Source organism: Vicugna pacos, chromosome 7 (assembly GCF_048564905.1).
Source record: "Vicugna pacos chromosome 7, VicPac4, whole genome shotgun sequence".
NCBI lineage: Eukaryota > Metazoa > Chordata > Mammalia > Artiodactyla > Camelidae > Vicugna > Vicugna pacos.
Genome location: NC_132993.1, coordinates 16429428 through 16446541, shown reverse-complemented (window position 1 = coordinate 16446541; position 17114 = coordinate 16429428). Strand labels below are relative to the sequence as shown.

Here is a 17114-nt window from a genome sequence, read left to right as displayed (position 1 = left end):
TTTATCTTTTCTTGCCAGCTTTAGTTTGGAATGATAATTTTGTGTACTGTTGCAGTGTGGGGATAGGGGCTTAGCAGGACAAAGTAGTGTTTCAGTAACCTACCCTTTATTTTTATTTTATTTGTGTGTGGGGGGGTAATTAGGCTTATTTATTCATTTATTTATTATTATTATTTTTTAATGGAGGTACTGGGGATTGAACCCAGGACCTGTGCATGCTAAGCATGCACTCTACCACTGAGCTATACCCTACCCCCTAGTAGCCTACCCTTTAAATCTTCTACCTAGAAGAGAGTTCCTTGTAGAGAAAGAAGAAACACTTGTTGTGCTATACTGTTCCATGTATGTCCTCTTTCTTTTTTTTAATGGAGGTACTGGGATTGAACCCAGGACCTCGTGCGTGCTAAGCACGTGTTCTGCCACGGAGCTATACCCACCCCCGCCATGCATGTTCTCTTTTAAGTCCATTCCTCCTACCCTACACCCTTTGTAATGGTGGTAGAGGAAGAGTGTGTGTTTCTTTTCTTAACTTGACAGAAGGAATGGAGGCCCAGAGAAGTTACTTGCCTAAAACTATATACGAGTTGGTATATTGAAGGGGACTGGCAGAGGAGAAGATGAGTTGTGTGCTTGGAAGGGGTCTGACTTCCAAGTTAGGATTCCTTCTATTGTTTCATAGCTGTTTGAGTATATGATTGTCTATAAGAGTTCTTCGGTAGCTCTTCTGGACCTAGAAATGAAATTCTAATAAAGAACCACCCCAGAGGTTGGAACCCAGTACTGTGATTCTGTGGCTAGTGTTCATAGTTATGACCATTGGTTAATTAAAATGACGAGGTGTATTGATAGTTAACTGTAAATAACTTATTCTGCCATCATCACCTTCCAAGTAAAGATGGACCCTTGAACTCCTCTCAGAACTTGATCTACCTAGGTCTTTTTTGTTAACATAGAGCAGAATCATATGGTTAGAATTTAGAAGTCTGTATAATAAGTGTGTATGTTAAAGTACATAATTTGAATAGTTTCGGTTGCCTTTTAATTAACTTAACTTCATCTCTTTAGGTCTCCTCTCTTCTCTTTCCTGGTTTTTTATTCAGAGAAATTTGAAAGGCATGACATTGTACAGTAGTAACAGATACCTAGGTTTAAATCCAAGCTTTGTTCTTTACTGTCTGTGTGATCTTGAGTTGCTTGTTTAACCACTCTGTGTCAGAAATTGCTACATGGAAAAATAATAGTGCATATCTTCCTAGGATTGCAGTGACAATCAGATAAGTTCATACACATTAAGTACTTAGAAGAGGACCTGGCATGTGGAATGTCCTCAGTCCGTGTTGGCTGCTTATTGTTAAAAGCACTCATAACTAATAATAAACATCTTACCACCACTGCTGCTACTACCCTTACTACAACTCCAACTCTTCTGGTCAAAGTTGAACAACCTATGATTCAGATTATTTAAAAAAGAATTGAAGGTGATTTGTCCATTACACATACCTTCTTCTCCTAGCAGGTGGGATGTTAAGGTATGACAAGAGAACAAGTCCTGTTCCCAAGTCCTGCCAATCAGTCCTTTCCTAATTCCCCTTGACTGTGCTTCCTACACATCTAGGAAGTGTTCCTCCTTGACTGGATCTAGCCCAGGGCATTGCATGCTCGCTCAGTGCTGGAAGACCAGCAACTTTCTAATCACTTGAACCACATCCAGAGGTTAATTTTAGCCAAGGTGGGGACAATGTATAAAAGGAAAAAACCAGAAAACCTTCCTAATTCACTTTCAGATTTTTCAAGATTGATTTCTGTGGAAAACCAGTTCTACAAATGTAGTTATGGAGAGAATAACTTTCACTCCTTTAAAATTTAGATAGAAGACAACCAAGAACAGGTTGCCCCCAAAAGGTATTTACTGTCCAAAGACTTGATGTAATGTGAATTTTTGTCTTAGCTTTTTTTTTTTTTAAACTTATGGGAAGTCCTTGGTTTCCGGCAACCATAACTGGAATCCCTCACAGTATCTGTTGTGGTTCCAAACATGCAGTTAATATGGGACTAAGTAAATGTGCACTTAAACAATTAAACAGAGCTTCCTCCTGCATTGTCTTTAATGCCTTGTTCCTTCCTCTCTTCATTTTCAGGTATCTCAGATGAAGACATTATCAACATTACTCTTCCTACTGGAGTCCCCATTCTCCTGGAACTGGACGAGAACCTGCATGCTGTTGGGCCTCACCAGTTCCTGGGTGACCAAGAAGCTATCCAGGCAGCCATTAAGAAAGTAGACGATCAAGGAAAAGTAAAACGAGCTGACAAATAAAGTCTTTCCCAAGTGCGGGCTCTGAATAGCTGCAGAAGGAGTAGCATGCAGTGTGTTATGGGTGCTGATCTCTTTTTTTTTCCCCTCTGATTTTTCCTGATTTTTTCAGATCTAAGCTGTGGGCTAGAGTTTGTATAGGTAACTAGGTAACTTATGTGGCCCAGATATAGGGTTTAGGATGCCTGAGTGCTTATGTCATAAGCCTTATGCATTAGCTCCTGCTGGCCCCGTTTGAATTAGTCACTAGGTAGTAACCAGTGGGGCTTAATCAGTGTCATAAGTTTCTGAGATGGGAGAGCAGCAAGTGGAGGTAAAGTTTAAGGTATTCCTCATTCAGTAAATCAGTATTGAGTCACCATGGACAGGCACTATGTACTCCAATAAGTAGTTTACATTTACTTGTACTGAGACTTTCTGGGATGATAGTAAGAAGATATTAGATAATATGCTATACTTAAGTATTTATTACTAGTCTTCTCCTCTAGGAAAAGGGATGCTTTGACAGTTAAGACCAGAGGCCCATTAAATGGGAAAGTCATAGATGGATTCCTCCAAGACAGCCAACAACAAACAACAAGGCCCTTTGCCTTGTCTCTAGTCTGGAGACATCCTGTTTGACTTTTGGTGGAATTCCTTTTTGGCTGCTAGAAGCAGCATCATACAGACAGCAATAGCTGCTTGTGTTCTCTCTCTCTCTCTTTTTTTAACTTTGATCTTCAGGTACTTAAAATTGGTTTAAAAATAAGGCATGTGACTGAAAGTGATACCCCCAAGTATTTTCGTATGTTTCATAAATATTAGATGAAGGCTCCTGAACTAACCTCTGCTCTTCCTGTAACACAAACAGTTGTGCTTATTTCAACACATAGACACTCTTAATTCTCTATAAATTGAAGGGTCAGGTCAGGGGGAAGGTAGGATATAGTGAGTGTAATGTTTTTCACTTGTCACATACATTTGTTCTTTATCTGCTGGAGATAGAACATTATGGTTTGTAGACTGGAGTATTCAGGGTAGGCCACAGACAGAATTGGCTGCTTATCAATCTTAATGATGCAGAATGTTTTTAGATATGTAAGTCATCCTTCCTTTAAGCTCTCACCTTATTTCAAAGCAAGTAAAATATATTTCAATGATAAAGTCATGTAAACAATTTACAACTGTAATAGCTGTTAAGAGATGTCACCAATTTTTCACGGTTTTCCATTGGTGGATTAGTTCATTTGTATCCATTTTATAGTCAAACTGGCATTAGAAGGAAACTAATTCTTAAACGCTTGCTACTGCTTGGTCTCCACTGATCCTTAAATCAAGACCTAGAGCATCTGCTGATGAAGATGGCTGAAAAGAAGAGATGGACCTGGTTTGCTCACAGCCACCCACATCTGTGATGCATAAAGACATGGAGTGTGGATGCTTTACGTTTCTGACTGACTTCTGGTTTCTCCACTGTGAAGAAAGTTCTTCTTTTCACAGTCCTGCTGCCTAACCAAATAACACTCTTTAGAATTCAGAGATCAAGATCAAGAATGCAACTTCTAGATCTTCCTAGAACTCCAAACCTATGGCTAAGTTGCAACTCAGACCATTTTTGAACAGCTTCCTCTCTGGAATTGGCCTCTGAATTTTCCAGCCCAAGTGGTGATCATGTCTTAACGCAGCTCAAGATCCTAGAGTTGGATCCTTCCCTTGTCCCGCATCTAGACGTCCACCGCCAGAGGACCCTCGGCAGCATGATGTGCTTCTGCGCACAAAGCTGTGCTCACACCCAGTCACCTTGGAATCTCACAGGCTTCCTAAGATAGGGATAATTTTTGCTGACACTTTCTGGTACAATTTGGTTTCATTGTTTTTTGAGATCTTGGCTGAAATAAATGAAGAGCTATTTATGAAAACTTTTATGTAAAATTATTTTTAACAACTCCAGCACTTCAGTCTTGAGACCACCGAGTGAACCTGTTTTTGTTGCATGGCTTAGAAGTTTGGATGTATGTATCTTGAAGGCTTCCTAACCTATATCCTCATCTTGGAATCCTTCTGTACTATGTCTTAACTGGGACAAAAAAAAAAAAAAAGGAGGGTTTTTTTTTTTTCCTTAAAGAGGTAGTAACTTATCTAGTAATTTGGTCCTTGGAGGGGGCAGCCCATCCTGCTGCCAGGTTGGACTTGCCCTGGAGCCAACCAGACACGTCTCCTTCGCCCAGACTGAAATGATTGTTCCATGCAAGTCCAGTAAGGGCTGTAGCAAAATGCTACTCCTAGAGTTTTAGTTTTTAAATGTCTCAGATGAGTACTGTATCCCAGCGCACTGAGAGTTTGTCTTTCTGAAAGAACAGAGATTCTGCCTCAGAAAATAGAGGTTCTTGCATCGTCTAGTACTAATCCAAGCACTTTATTAACAGAGCATCCTTGGTTAGAATACATTGTCATGTATGTTTCCCTGATAAGCTATACAAGGAAGATTTCTTATCATGATCTGGCTATTTCCAAGCTTAGCCAGATTCTTTTGCCCCAGATTTACAGATTATTTCTCATCTTGGGTCATGACCACATTTATTGAAATGCAGTCCCTACCTGTGCACATTAATGGTAGTGGTCATTTGTCTTCCAGCCGGCCTGGGAAGCCTCCCCATGCTCTATAACTTTCTGGCTAAAATGCTTTTTTTGGTCAGTGTGTGAGTCGGTTAAAGCCAGTCATCATTGGGCAGCAGTTGGCCAACTTGGTGGCCAAAAGCAGAAGATGTCCTAATCATGATGATACTCCCAGGAGAGTCTAGAAAGTCAGAGGTCACATACTTCCCCCCTTCATACTATGTAGCTATAGTTTTTTTTTTTTAATTTTCTTGGCCCCTTTCTGTTTATGACAAAATGAAATAGGGGCACCAGCTTTACTAGACGGAAGATTCATCACCCTCAGAGTCATGTTAATTCGTTTTTATGCTTTCCCAAGCAGCAAGACTCTTTTCAAAGTTCAGCTTCCCTTTTACCTGGAAAGTCTTTCATATTTTCTTCTCCCCTCAGAAATACACCAAAATTGCCTCAACACTGCAGACCCTGATCGTCTTTCCTGTTTTTGTCTTTTGCATAATTGGATTTTGCAAGCTTGGGGCTCACTTACAGAACCTCATCCATTGTATGAAATCACACCTTGCCTCTCAGCATACCTGGCCCTGGCAGGTGCCACATTACGCTGTAGCCTGAGGGCTTCCACGTTAGATTGTGAGGGAACTTTAAACCACTGATTCCAAGCGGAATATGAAACATCCAAACCATAAGAATATTTTAATCATACAACCTCCTCTAGTGACAAAGCTATTAGACAAAATGATAGGGTTAAAGTCACTCTTTTCCAACAATTGGTGAAGTTTTCTCTATTGGAAGATAATCTAGCTGTATAGTCTAGCCTTTAAGACAATGGGACCTTAAGTTGCCAAAAAAAGTTAAAGCTCCTTAGACAAAAAAAAATCTAAAGTTCCTTAAAGTTTTTAAAGGTAAGCTAATTGTCACCACCCCTTTCTATTTTCACATAATAGAGCCACATTTTATTTGCCTTAATTATTTGAGTTGGAGGGGGCCATTTAAGGTTATGCTTGCTCTGATTTGATAGGAATACATTAAAAAATCTTTTTATTATAAAAATTTTTAAGCATCCACAAAAGCTGAGAGTGTAAATAGCACAAAGAACACTCATGTACCCATCACCCACTACCTCCTCATTAACTTAGGACCACTGTTAATGTATATCTTCTCACTCTCCCCACTGGATCGCTTTCAAACAAGTGCCAAACATCAGACAGGATTTTGAGAAGGAAAACACCTTAAATAGACTTCAACCAGTCAACGTGGAAGCCACAGTAATCTGTTCTGAACTTTGTCCTCTTTGATATTCTGGAGAAACGGCCATCACTAAGTTGTCCAATTCGCGTTCTGTGTGTAGTCGCATTATCTCTGGTTGCTGTTTAGAGGGCTGTTAGTTGTTATGTGTAACTTCTGCGGGATAAGTGGGGATGACTTGGTAACACTGATGTTGAATCCAAGTTTTTAAAGATGAAAATGTTCCTGAGACTATTTTTAAGAAGTAACTCTGAATTTCATAGGTTTAAAAAACTGAGCAAATTTGTTGATGTTACTGTAAATTAGGTTACTCTCAATGGGAGAAAAGAGACAACAGAGGAAGATACGGAACCCTGTGTTACTAGTTTTGAACTGGAGATATCTGTATGACTGTGTGTGTGTGTGTGTGTATTTTGCTCTCTCTTTCATCCCAGCACCACCCCACCCCCATTCGCACTCTGGCTCTGTCCTCTGAAAGGGCCTAGAAGCCATAAGTTGGTCATAAAGAGCACACCTAGTTCCCATCACTATTCCCCAGAACCAGGGATGTTTGGGAAAATTGATTCCAGGTGAGCTTAGAGCATCTTGAGGCAGAAAAGGAGAAAATTGCCCAAAGTCTGGTGGGACATTAAAATTGGCTTCAAGTGCCAAATTTGGGACAGTTTGCAATTAGAGAAAATAACGATAACGGATTGTAGAACATTGTCTTCGTCTGCTCAGGCTGTTGTAACAAAACACCCCACACTGGGTGGCTTAAACAACAGACATTTCTCAGAGTTCTGGAGGCTGGGAAGTGCAAGGTCAAGGTGCTGGCAGATTTAGGATCTGATGAGAGCCCTCTTGCTGGTTTTCAGACAGACGCCTTCTTGCTGTGCCCTCACTGAGTGGAGGGAGGGGGCCTCTGGTCTCTTCCTCTTATAAGAGCGCGAATCTCATCTTGGGGGATCCACCCTCGTGACCTCATCTAAATCTCGTTAACTCTCAAAGACCCCACCTCCAAATACCATCACACTTGGAATTAGGGCTTTAACATTTGAACCTTAATTGGATAATTTAATTAATTAAATAATATTTAAATTGGATAATTTAATTAAAAAGGACATTTGAGGGGGCTGAAAAACTTAAAGGTGAGGTGTCATGATGTCTGCAACTCACTCTCAAATGGTTCAGCCCACACAATGTCTCTATATATCAAGAGAGACAGAAAGCAAATATGGTAAATGTTATAATTGGTCAACTGAAGAAAGAGTTTATAATGCCAAAAAAGCTGTTTTTCCAGTTTTCCTGTAGGTTTGAAATTTTTTCAAAAGTGACAGGAGAAAAAAAATTGATAAAGAAGCAACTAAAACAACCTTATATTAAGTACAGTCATTAAAACTTGTTTTACTATGTGCAGTGACTAGATAAAGATGCCTGGTTTCCATACTTTTTATTCTTGAAATCTCAGTCCTTGTTAGTAAAAGGAAGAACTTCCTAAGTCTGTATTGTCAATAAACAAGTTGTACACTCATTTTATTTCTACTAGGTCTGGTGCTACAGTTAAGCATCATACAAACAATTAACTTCTCTGATAATACAATAAATCAGAAACAGGATTATGATTGCCATCACCTGGTAGCTGAACAAATAGTAACGGAATTTCTTTCTCCTGGTGCAAAACCTTCCTCTTTAATCCTTTGGTGCCTTAGGGTGGCACCCCTTCTTAAAGCCACCGTTTGGCTCTTAAACTTTACTTAATCGCCGGGCCTCTCTTTCCTTGGATGTTAGCTCTCTGCAGCAACAATCTTTCAAGTGTTTCTTGTGTCACTCAGCTCAGTGTCATAGCCCACCTTGAATCTGTGTGACCTCAAAGCAGCCATGGTTTCTGCCGCTCCTCCAGCCTTCCTTCAACTAAGACTACTGAGGGTCAACAGCCTGAAACGAATGCTTCTCATTGCCCAAAACAGAAGTCACATGGGTTCTGTTGGCACTAAAGATTTGCCTTTTATTTATGTTGTGGTTGGCCACGTAAGCCTTAAGTCTATTCTTACTTTAAAAACAAGGTTCATGAAAAACATCCTGTTTTCATGCAGGAAGCTCTACCTTTTCAAGACAGCTTCATTTATTTCTCTGCAAAGCCAAGTTCTTAAAAACTTCAGCATAGACCAGCATGTGATGTATAAGCTTGTCTCCAAAGAGCCAGTGCCAATTTCCAGTCTGCAGAAAAGAGATGCCAGCTGACTGCTGCCAGCTGCAGCAACCATAGGCCAAGATGTTAGATGTCACTTTTCTCACTGTGAAGCAACTCCAGCTGAAGGAGCTATTTTGATGCAGAGAGTTTACTTTACGAATTTCTCATGAATTCACTCTAGCCACACAGTTCCTGAAAAGGGCCCATCTGCCAACCACAGTGCCCTGCATCCACTTGAGAAGAAACTTCATTTGATGTAATATTGACTGAGGTGGGGATAAGACACTGCTGGAATTTGCATCAGTCAAGTTAATTGCGTAAAATCTACCCTTTTAGTGAGAAAACTCTTTGGAGTAGTTAAACCATGACCTTGGCATAGAGTGGGCCAAGGCCACGTACCCATGATTGAGGCCACTTAATCCATTCTGACGCTTGTTCTACAGAACATTGACTAGAGTTCTCCAAGGCAGCCACTAGCCACAGTAAAACACTATGTATTTTTACTGTCAGTTCTTTTATTTCTGAAGCACACCAGGATTCTGAATTAGATTGCAGGAAACATTATTTGTAGCTGGAATTCCAGGTCCTCTCCCAAGAGTCTTTGTGTTTTATAATCTTTGTTTTAAATCTTTATTTAATCTTTATTTCTGCACCTAGACACTGGGGGTCAGTATTTATTCACAAATGCCCCTGAATTTGACTGCAAACCCAGCTCTGGCTATTTACAAAAGGTCGTGTCTAAGGCGTCCTGGACTTGATTTCGAGATTTCTTTCTCTGAGTATATAACTACAGAGTTCAGCCTATGTAAACATAAAATGTAAATAAAACATCGTGGCTCCCCGTGGGATTGTAACCTGGGAAAGAGGAAGACAGTTTTCAACCTAAAATATAAACCAACACCAAGTCCTTGTTGGTTTCCAGTGACTTGTCTGGCAACATCGGTCCTACGGATGCACTCAGGTGCTCAGGCCTCATTCTGTCCATCTCCCTTGACTTTCCTCCTGATTATTTATGGAGAACTGTTGAGTCTCTGTCGTCATACCTTTCAAGTTCATCTCTCTATCCCCACCGCTCAGGCCTTGATTCACATCCTCATCTTTTCTCTCTTTAAACATTTCAGCAGTCTTCTAGGTGATCTCCCTGCCTCTGCTTTTACTCTCCTCCAAGCCTCTCCAAGATTGGTCAGGGTGACTTTTCAGAAGGTCTACCACCCAGAACTTCATGCAGACTTTTGAGACACTGGGGATTTTTAGGGCTCTGCCTTTGCTCTCATCTCCCCTGCATCACCTGCCCCACTGTGCCCTCTTCTTACTTCCTGCCTAACATCTGCTTATCCCCTGGGGCTCTTAGGCTCCCACGGAGCCCTGTGATTTACCTGTGCCGGATCTCACCTGTTCCTTTGACTCTTCTCTTCACTGGCAGGAGAATTGAATGAATTCAAGTTCTCTGCCTCATGAAACTGGGTGCCAGACAAGGTCATGCAAACTTACTCTCCAGAACCCCCCAAATCTATCCCCTCTTGTGTGTTCGACTGTCCATTTTTTGTAGGTTTATTCTTTAAAATATTTCTTATCTAGCAGGTATTTGATCTGAACCTGTGCTGTGCTCTGTGGCTGACTTCCCACTGTGCTAATCCACAGAAGCAGAGAGGGAGCCCTGCTGCTGGTAGACAGGAAGGCAAGCAAGGCTGAGTAGCCTGTCAGCTCAGAGCATTCCTCCATAGGCAGCAGCTACAATGGTGCAGAGACAGGTTACTTAATGAGTTGTGTTCTTGCTTTTTATTCAAGTTATAGAGTTAAATGTGACAGTATAAATATTTTGAAAATAATTAGAGAAGTTTCCTTAATTCCTTAATTCCTTAATCCTACAATCCTGAGAACTATTTCATTTATTTCTTTCTATATGCACTTTCACATAGATATATTCTCCATTTACATTTGATTTTGTACTCTTTTCCTCATCGTAAGCATCTCTCCCTGCTTCACAGGCTTCAGTCTTATTACATGGATAAGTATTGTTCCATTGTTCGGATAGAATTTAAATGTCTTAAAGGGAAACAACTAGATGTTTTCAATGTTCTTCTAACATTATGTTATGTTCATAGAACTTCTCCCCCGGCCTGACGTTTATGAGGCCCTATACAAGAGCACAGTTGAGGCCCACATGCTATTTGTCCACATATTTTAAAATATCAGTCAAGCTAACAAACATTCTATGTACCTTGACAAATATGCCTTCATAACAGAAGTATTTTAAACATGTAAAACCATTTTATATGACTGAAAGCCACCATACATCAAGAATGGTTATGGAAGTCTTCTCTGAAAAGATTTCATATATACCAAACCTTGAATGAGGGGTGTGTGTGTGTGTGTGTGTACACATGCATTCATGTGTGTGTGCTGGGGTATAAAAGGGTGTTTAAGAAACAGATAATGTCAGGCTAGCTAGAAAAGAGTTGTGAGCAGTGAAGCATCATGATATGGGACTGTAGAAGTGGACAGAAGCCAGACTGGGCCATGATGGGATGTGTGGAAGATATGAAAGTTCTTCTAAGCAGAAGAGTGGTCCAGTGGCCCAAACCCTCATTGCCACTGAAGGGCTTCAGCCATGTGAACATTTAAAGAAGAATTAATTCCAATCCTTCTTAAACTCTTCCAAAGAATTAAAGATGAGAGAACATTCTAAACTCATTCTATGAGGCCAGAATTACTCTGATATCAAAAAAGAAATTAAAAGGCCCCCAAATTGGAAGGGAAGAAGTAAAATTATCTCTGTTCACAGATGACATGATCTTACATGTAGAAAACCCTAAAGATTCTGCAAAAAGGTGGTTAAAATTTAAAAATGATTTCAACAAAGTTTCAGGATACAAAATTGACACAGAAAAATCAATTGTTTTCCCAAGTAGTGATGACCAACATAGTGATCTACACTGGTGATGATCCATACTAATAGTGATGAAAATAAATCAATTGTTTTCTCTACTAGTGATGACAAATCTGGAAAGGAAACTGAGAAAACAATCTTATTTACTAAAACATCAGAAGGAACAAAACTCTTGGGAATAAACTTAACCAAGGAGATGAAAGATCTGTGCACTGAATACTATAAAACATTGCTAAAAGAAATAAAAAATAAATAAATACATGGAAAGGCAATGCTCATGGATTGGAAGACTTCATGTTGTTAAAATGTTCATACTACCCAAAGTGATTCACACATTGAATTCAATCTCTATCAAAATTCCAGTGGCATTCTTCGCAAAAATAGGAGGAAAAAATCTCAGAAGTGAATCTCAAGGAACCCTGAATAGAGAAAACATTCTTGAAAAAGAAGAGCAAAGTTGGAGGTCTCTCACTTCCTGATTTCAAAATGTACTCTAAAGCACCAGTAATCAAGACCGAATGGAACTGGCATACAGAGAAATGGAACAGAATAGAGTCCAGACATAACCCTTTGCTTATATGACCAAGTGATTTTTGACGACGGTGCCAAGACTACACAGTGGGAAAGAACAGTCTCTTCACAAATGATGTTGAAGAAACTAGATATCCACATGCAACAAACATTAAGTCAGATCCTTACACCATATATAAAAATTCACCCCAAAATGGATTAAAAACCTAACCATAAAATTGGCCAAAGAATAAGGTTGTCCAATGAAGCTACAATGAACAAGTTTCATTTTCATTCTTTTACAAGTTGATATGGTACCACATAAGTTCAGCAGGACACTGAGTGGAGCTAGTGAGCTTAGATTTTTTAAACAAAAATTTAAGTGTTTGCTTTTCTAAATGGAAGAAATGGATTTTGCTTTCCTTCTTTTCTCTTTGATATTTGGGGAGTCCAGAGCTTGTGTACGAAAGCCTAATTGGATTATATGAATGCATAAATAGGAGTAGGTGAACTAAACATTTTGTTTACAAAAAATAAAACAAAAATTGTGCCTTCCTCAGCATAGGGTACTTAAAGCCACAGAACCCCAGCCTTAGAAAACTATCAGTGTCCGGATCCTTTTAGAAACAGTAGAAACCACTCTAGCTAGTCTAAACAAAAAAGGAATTTAAAGGATATCAGATGCCTCCCAGACTTTTTGGGAAGGCCAGAGAGTTAAGCTTGGAAGTCCACTCAGCTGAGAATAACACCCAAAGCACAGTGTGGGATGGCTCCAGCAAGGACTCTGATACCTCCACCACTGGACTCTGATACCTCCACCACTGGACTCAGACATCGAAGTTCCCACTGATGATGCTGGAAAACAGTATAGCGGCTCCTTAAAAAATTAAAATTACCATCAATTCTGCTTGTAGTGTGAGAGCAGCCACATACTATATGAAAATGGATGGGTGTGGCTGTACTCCAAAAAAACTACAAAAAAAAGGCAGTGGGCCTGATTTGGTTCACAAACCAGAGTTTGCCAATCCCCACACTAGAGCAATGTCATTGGTGGTCTTATTAGGATGTGAATGTTCATTGATATTAGTTTACTAAATTTTTTCACATACTTTATCTCATTTTACTCTGCTCACAACAACCCTGTAAGGCAGGAAAAGTAGGTATGTGACCCCCATGTTGCAAGGGGGAGGAAATTGAGCTCTACAGAAGCTTAGTATCCTGCCAAACGTCAAACTACTAATAAATAAAAATCTAGATCTAGAATGGAGGTTACCTTGACTCCCTAGTCAAAAGGTTGACATCAACTATATTGTTTTATTTGGGGGAAACAATAGAGCAATTATGGATTCAGCTTTGCCAAGAGTTCTGCTAATATAATCTTATCTCCTCTAGTTATCATCTAAATTCTTAAAATTCAAAGAGGGTCCCTCTGTCAAAATCTGTTTTATCATTTAGAGGCAATTATCAAGTATCCATACTTGGCTAGAGAGACTTTCAGGTGACTGTTGGGAATAAGCAGCCAAACATGTCCTGTGAAAAGCATAATTTGGAGGAAATCAACATCTCTTAATCTTTGCAGATCTCTTCTATGGTCCCACTCTTGCTGATAAACCCTGGCAGATGTCAGTGTAGGTCAGCGTACTCAACACATTATAGACAAAGATCCTAGGGTGGAATCTTGGCTCAGTACTAATGTGAAGCCAAGTTCTTGGTCTTTGAGGAGCCTACTCTCTATTAAGGAGTATAACTCAAGTTTGTCATTAGCTATGGTTCTAGGAGGAACATGTATTATGTCATGAAGCAGGAGCAATAAAATGCTGTTGGTGCTCATTTGCAGGTTCACAAAAGGTTCATGAGGGTGGTATCCCTGAGGCTGAAGGATGGAAAGCCAAAGAGGTGAACAAATTTCACAGGACTTGGAGGCTGATTCAAAGGGATCTGATTAAATGGAAAGACCCAAACAGACTAAGGTAGGTTTTAAGCAGAATGACCAGAATAACCTTAATAAATATGGAACTGAATCATAAGTGCAATTTTAGGATTTTCTAGTGATAGGAAATCAGTGAAATAGGTGTTAGCTTACAGTCTAAACAAGAAGAGAGGGGCCAGTTTAGGGAAGCAGACAATGAGTTTCATTTTGAATATGTTGAGCTTGAGGTATCAATAGATTATCTGCATAGGTAGGCCCTGTGACCAGTTGAAAACACAGCCTTGGACCACAAAAGAGAAACCCCACAGGGCTCAGCTTGGCTCAGCTATGATTCCGATCTTGCAGAGTTTTGTTAATATATCTAAATGTCTAGGATGTAGAAGAAAGTTTAAATTATTATTCATTCCCTACAATGGACAGTTTCCTTACCCAGCTTCCTTCTTCTCCCTTGGTGATGGGGGAGCCTAATTTGGGGTGTCCCCTTGGATCAGCCAAGACCATCTGAAAGACCTTTACCAAGCACCCACCACCAAGAATGGTTTGTGAAGGGCTAGCTAGTAAATATTGTCACTCTTGTGGACCGTACAAACTCTCAAAACTAGTCAATTCTGCTATTGTATTGTAAGCGCAGCCATGGACTATTAGAAAACGAAAGGGTGTGGCTGTATTCCAACAAAACTCTATTTACAATAACAGGCAGTGAGCTTTAGTTGATTCACTGGTCAGAGCTGACCAATCCACACTTTGGAGAGAAGTCACTGGTGGCCTTACTAGGATGTGGATGTCCTCAGACATTAGTACCATTTTTAAAAGCTGAGAGGCTTACATAGTTGGTGCACTCTAGTTTGAGAAGACTAACTCTCACTCAGGCCTTGCCATTTAGTCATTGCACCAGGAGGGAACACCTTATTCAACCAGCCTTTTGAGTGCATGAACTGCCTTGCTGAAGAGCATTATCTCCTCCCATGTGCACGTGATACAAGTAGCAGAGGCTACTAGAGGCCCACTAAGACATATTCTCTTCTTTTTGTATAATAAAATATTGCAGGTAGGTTCATAGCCAGCCAGCCAGAAGCAGCTTTTCCCAGCCTCCCTAGGAGCTCCGGTGGCCGAGGTTCTAAGGTATCACCAACGGAATATGAGCTAAAGAGTGTAGCTTCCCACCCGCACATCCTTAAAAGGAAACTGCTGCCTTGGGCTTACTCTCTCTCCTCCCTTCCTTCAAGCCAGCACAAAAACATGCCAGAGTCCTAGCTTTGACCATGTAAATGCGGACAGTGCTAGGGACCAGGGCTTCTCAAACCTAAGTGCATAAGAATCACCTGGATGGTTATCCACTTGCAAAAGAATGAAGTTAGATCTTTACCTGATACTATATATATAAAAATCAGCTCAAAAGGGATCAAAGAGCTAAACCTAAGACCTAAAACTGTAAAACTCTTAAAGCTTCATGACACTGGATTTGGCAATGACTTTTTCATGTGACACCAAAGGCACAGGCAACAAAAGAAAAAAAAGTAGACAAATTAGACTTCATGAAAATTAAAAATTTTTGTGCATCAAAACACAATATCAGCAAAGTGAAAAGACAACCCACAGAGTGTGAAATATTATTTGTAAGAATAATATATCTGATAAGGGATTAATATCCAGAATACATAAAGAACTCCTAAAACTCAACACAAAAAAACAACTCAATTCAAAAATGGACAAAGGACTTGAATAGACATTTCTCCAAAGAAGACATACAAATGGCCAATAAGTACATGAAAAGATGCTCAACATCACTAATCATTAGGGAAATGCAAATCAAAGCTACCATGATATGCCAACTCACACCCTTTAGGATGGCTACTACCAAAAACAAAAACAGAAACATGCAAAAATCCAGAAAACTGCAAGTGCTGGTGAGGATGTGGAGAAACTGGAACTCTTGTGCACTCTTGACGGGAATGTAAAATGATACAGCAGCCATGGAAAATAGTATGGTGGTTTCTGAAAAATTAAAGCTAGGATTACCATATGATTCAGCAATTCCAATTCTGAGTATATACTCCAGATAACTCTGTACACTTTCTCATAGCAGAATTATTCAAAATAGCTAAATCATGGAAGCAACCCAAGTGTCCATCGACAGAATAGATGAGGAAAATGTGGTATATATGCAACATTCAGCTTTAAAAAGGAAGGAAATTTTGACATATGCTACAACATGAGTAAACTCTGAAGATATTACGCTAAATAAAATAAGGTAGTCACAGAAAGACAAATACTGTATGACACCCCTTATATGAGATATTTAGAGTAGCTGATATCATAGAAACAGAAAGTAGAATGGTACTTGCCAAGGGTGGGGAAATAGGGAGTTATTGCTTAATGGGTACAGAGTTTCAATTCTGCAAGATATAAAGAATTCTGGAGACGGATATTGGTGTAATGGTAGCACAACATAATGAATGTATTTATACCACTAAACTGTATACTTAAAAATGGCTAAGATGGTAAATTTATGCTATGGGTATTTTACCACAATGAAAAAAAAATTGAAAGAAAAAAAAAAAGAATTACCTGGAGGATTTGGTAAAACATAGTTTCCTGGGCCCCATCATCAGAGGTACCGACTGGTTCCATAGCTCTGAACGGGGGCCTCAGAACTGAACTTCCTCCTAAGCTCTCAGGAGATGCTGATGCTGCACATCCCTGGACCACACTTTGAACAGCACTGCACCGGGGGAAGCAGATGAACAATAGTTAAGGAATTTGGGTCACGAGATGATCTTGTGTAACAGGGAAGAGAGAGAAATAAACCTTCTGAAGCCAGGGTCAGCATAGTGTATTTTTTGTCATAACAGCTTAGCTTCCATCCTCATTCAGTTGGTACTCAGTTGGTTTGCTGGATGACTGAATAGTGAACCATCATGTTTATGGGGGTGAAAAGTACAGGTTGGTCTGGGGTGCTTGGTTCTTCCCAGGTCTGCTTTCCTCTATTCCTACATGTGAATCCGAGGCTGATCCTAGTTACTGAAAGGACTAAAGTCAATAGCTGGGCCGCAGGCAAGGGCAGCAGTGCTGCTCTGCAGTGAGAAGCTCGGGCTGCAACCCACACCAGGCCCTCAGCTCTGAGAGCTGCCACCCCCGCTGCACACACAGGTCCTCTGTGCAGGGCCAGATTGCTCTGGCTCCCCTATGCCTCCAGCTGAAGTTCTTTTTTTTTTTTTTTTTAAACCAACTATTCCTATATAGAGTTAAAAGAAGAATGATCTCGCAGGGAATGCTGGGTGCACAGGCTTGGTGAGAGAGCTTGATTCTGAGCTCAGGAAATGAAGAGACTGATGGGCAACATTAGACCAGGGAGATGCTGCCGTGGTGGGAAAGAATGCTGGTCGTGACCACTTCCCTCTCTTTATTCTGCATCAGAGTTAAATACTGGCCTTGCCCGAATCTCACGCTGAGACCTGGACCT

General features: G+C 40.2%; 1 protein-coding gene across 1 annotated transcript in view; it reads left to right on the top strand.

The window, feature by feature from the left end:
- The window catches only part of BPGM (bisphosphoglycerate mutase), a 31547-nt gene extending 27335 nt beyond the window's left edge, over window positions 1-4212 (top strand). The window contains exon 3 of the mRNA XM_006216783.4: window positions 2139-4212. Coding sequence (XP_006216845.1) covers window positions 2139-2317 — 179 coding nt within the window. The 3' untranslated portion in view covers window positions 2318-4212. The remainder of the gene's footprint in view (window positions 1-2138) is intronic.
- The last annotated feature ends 12902 nt before the right edge of the window (window positions 4213-17114 follow it).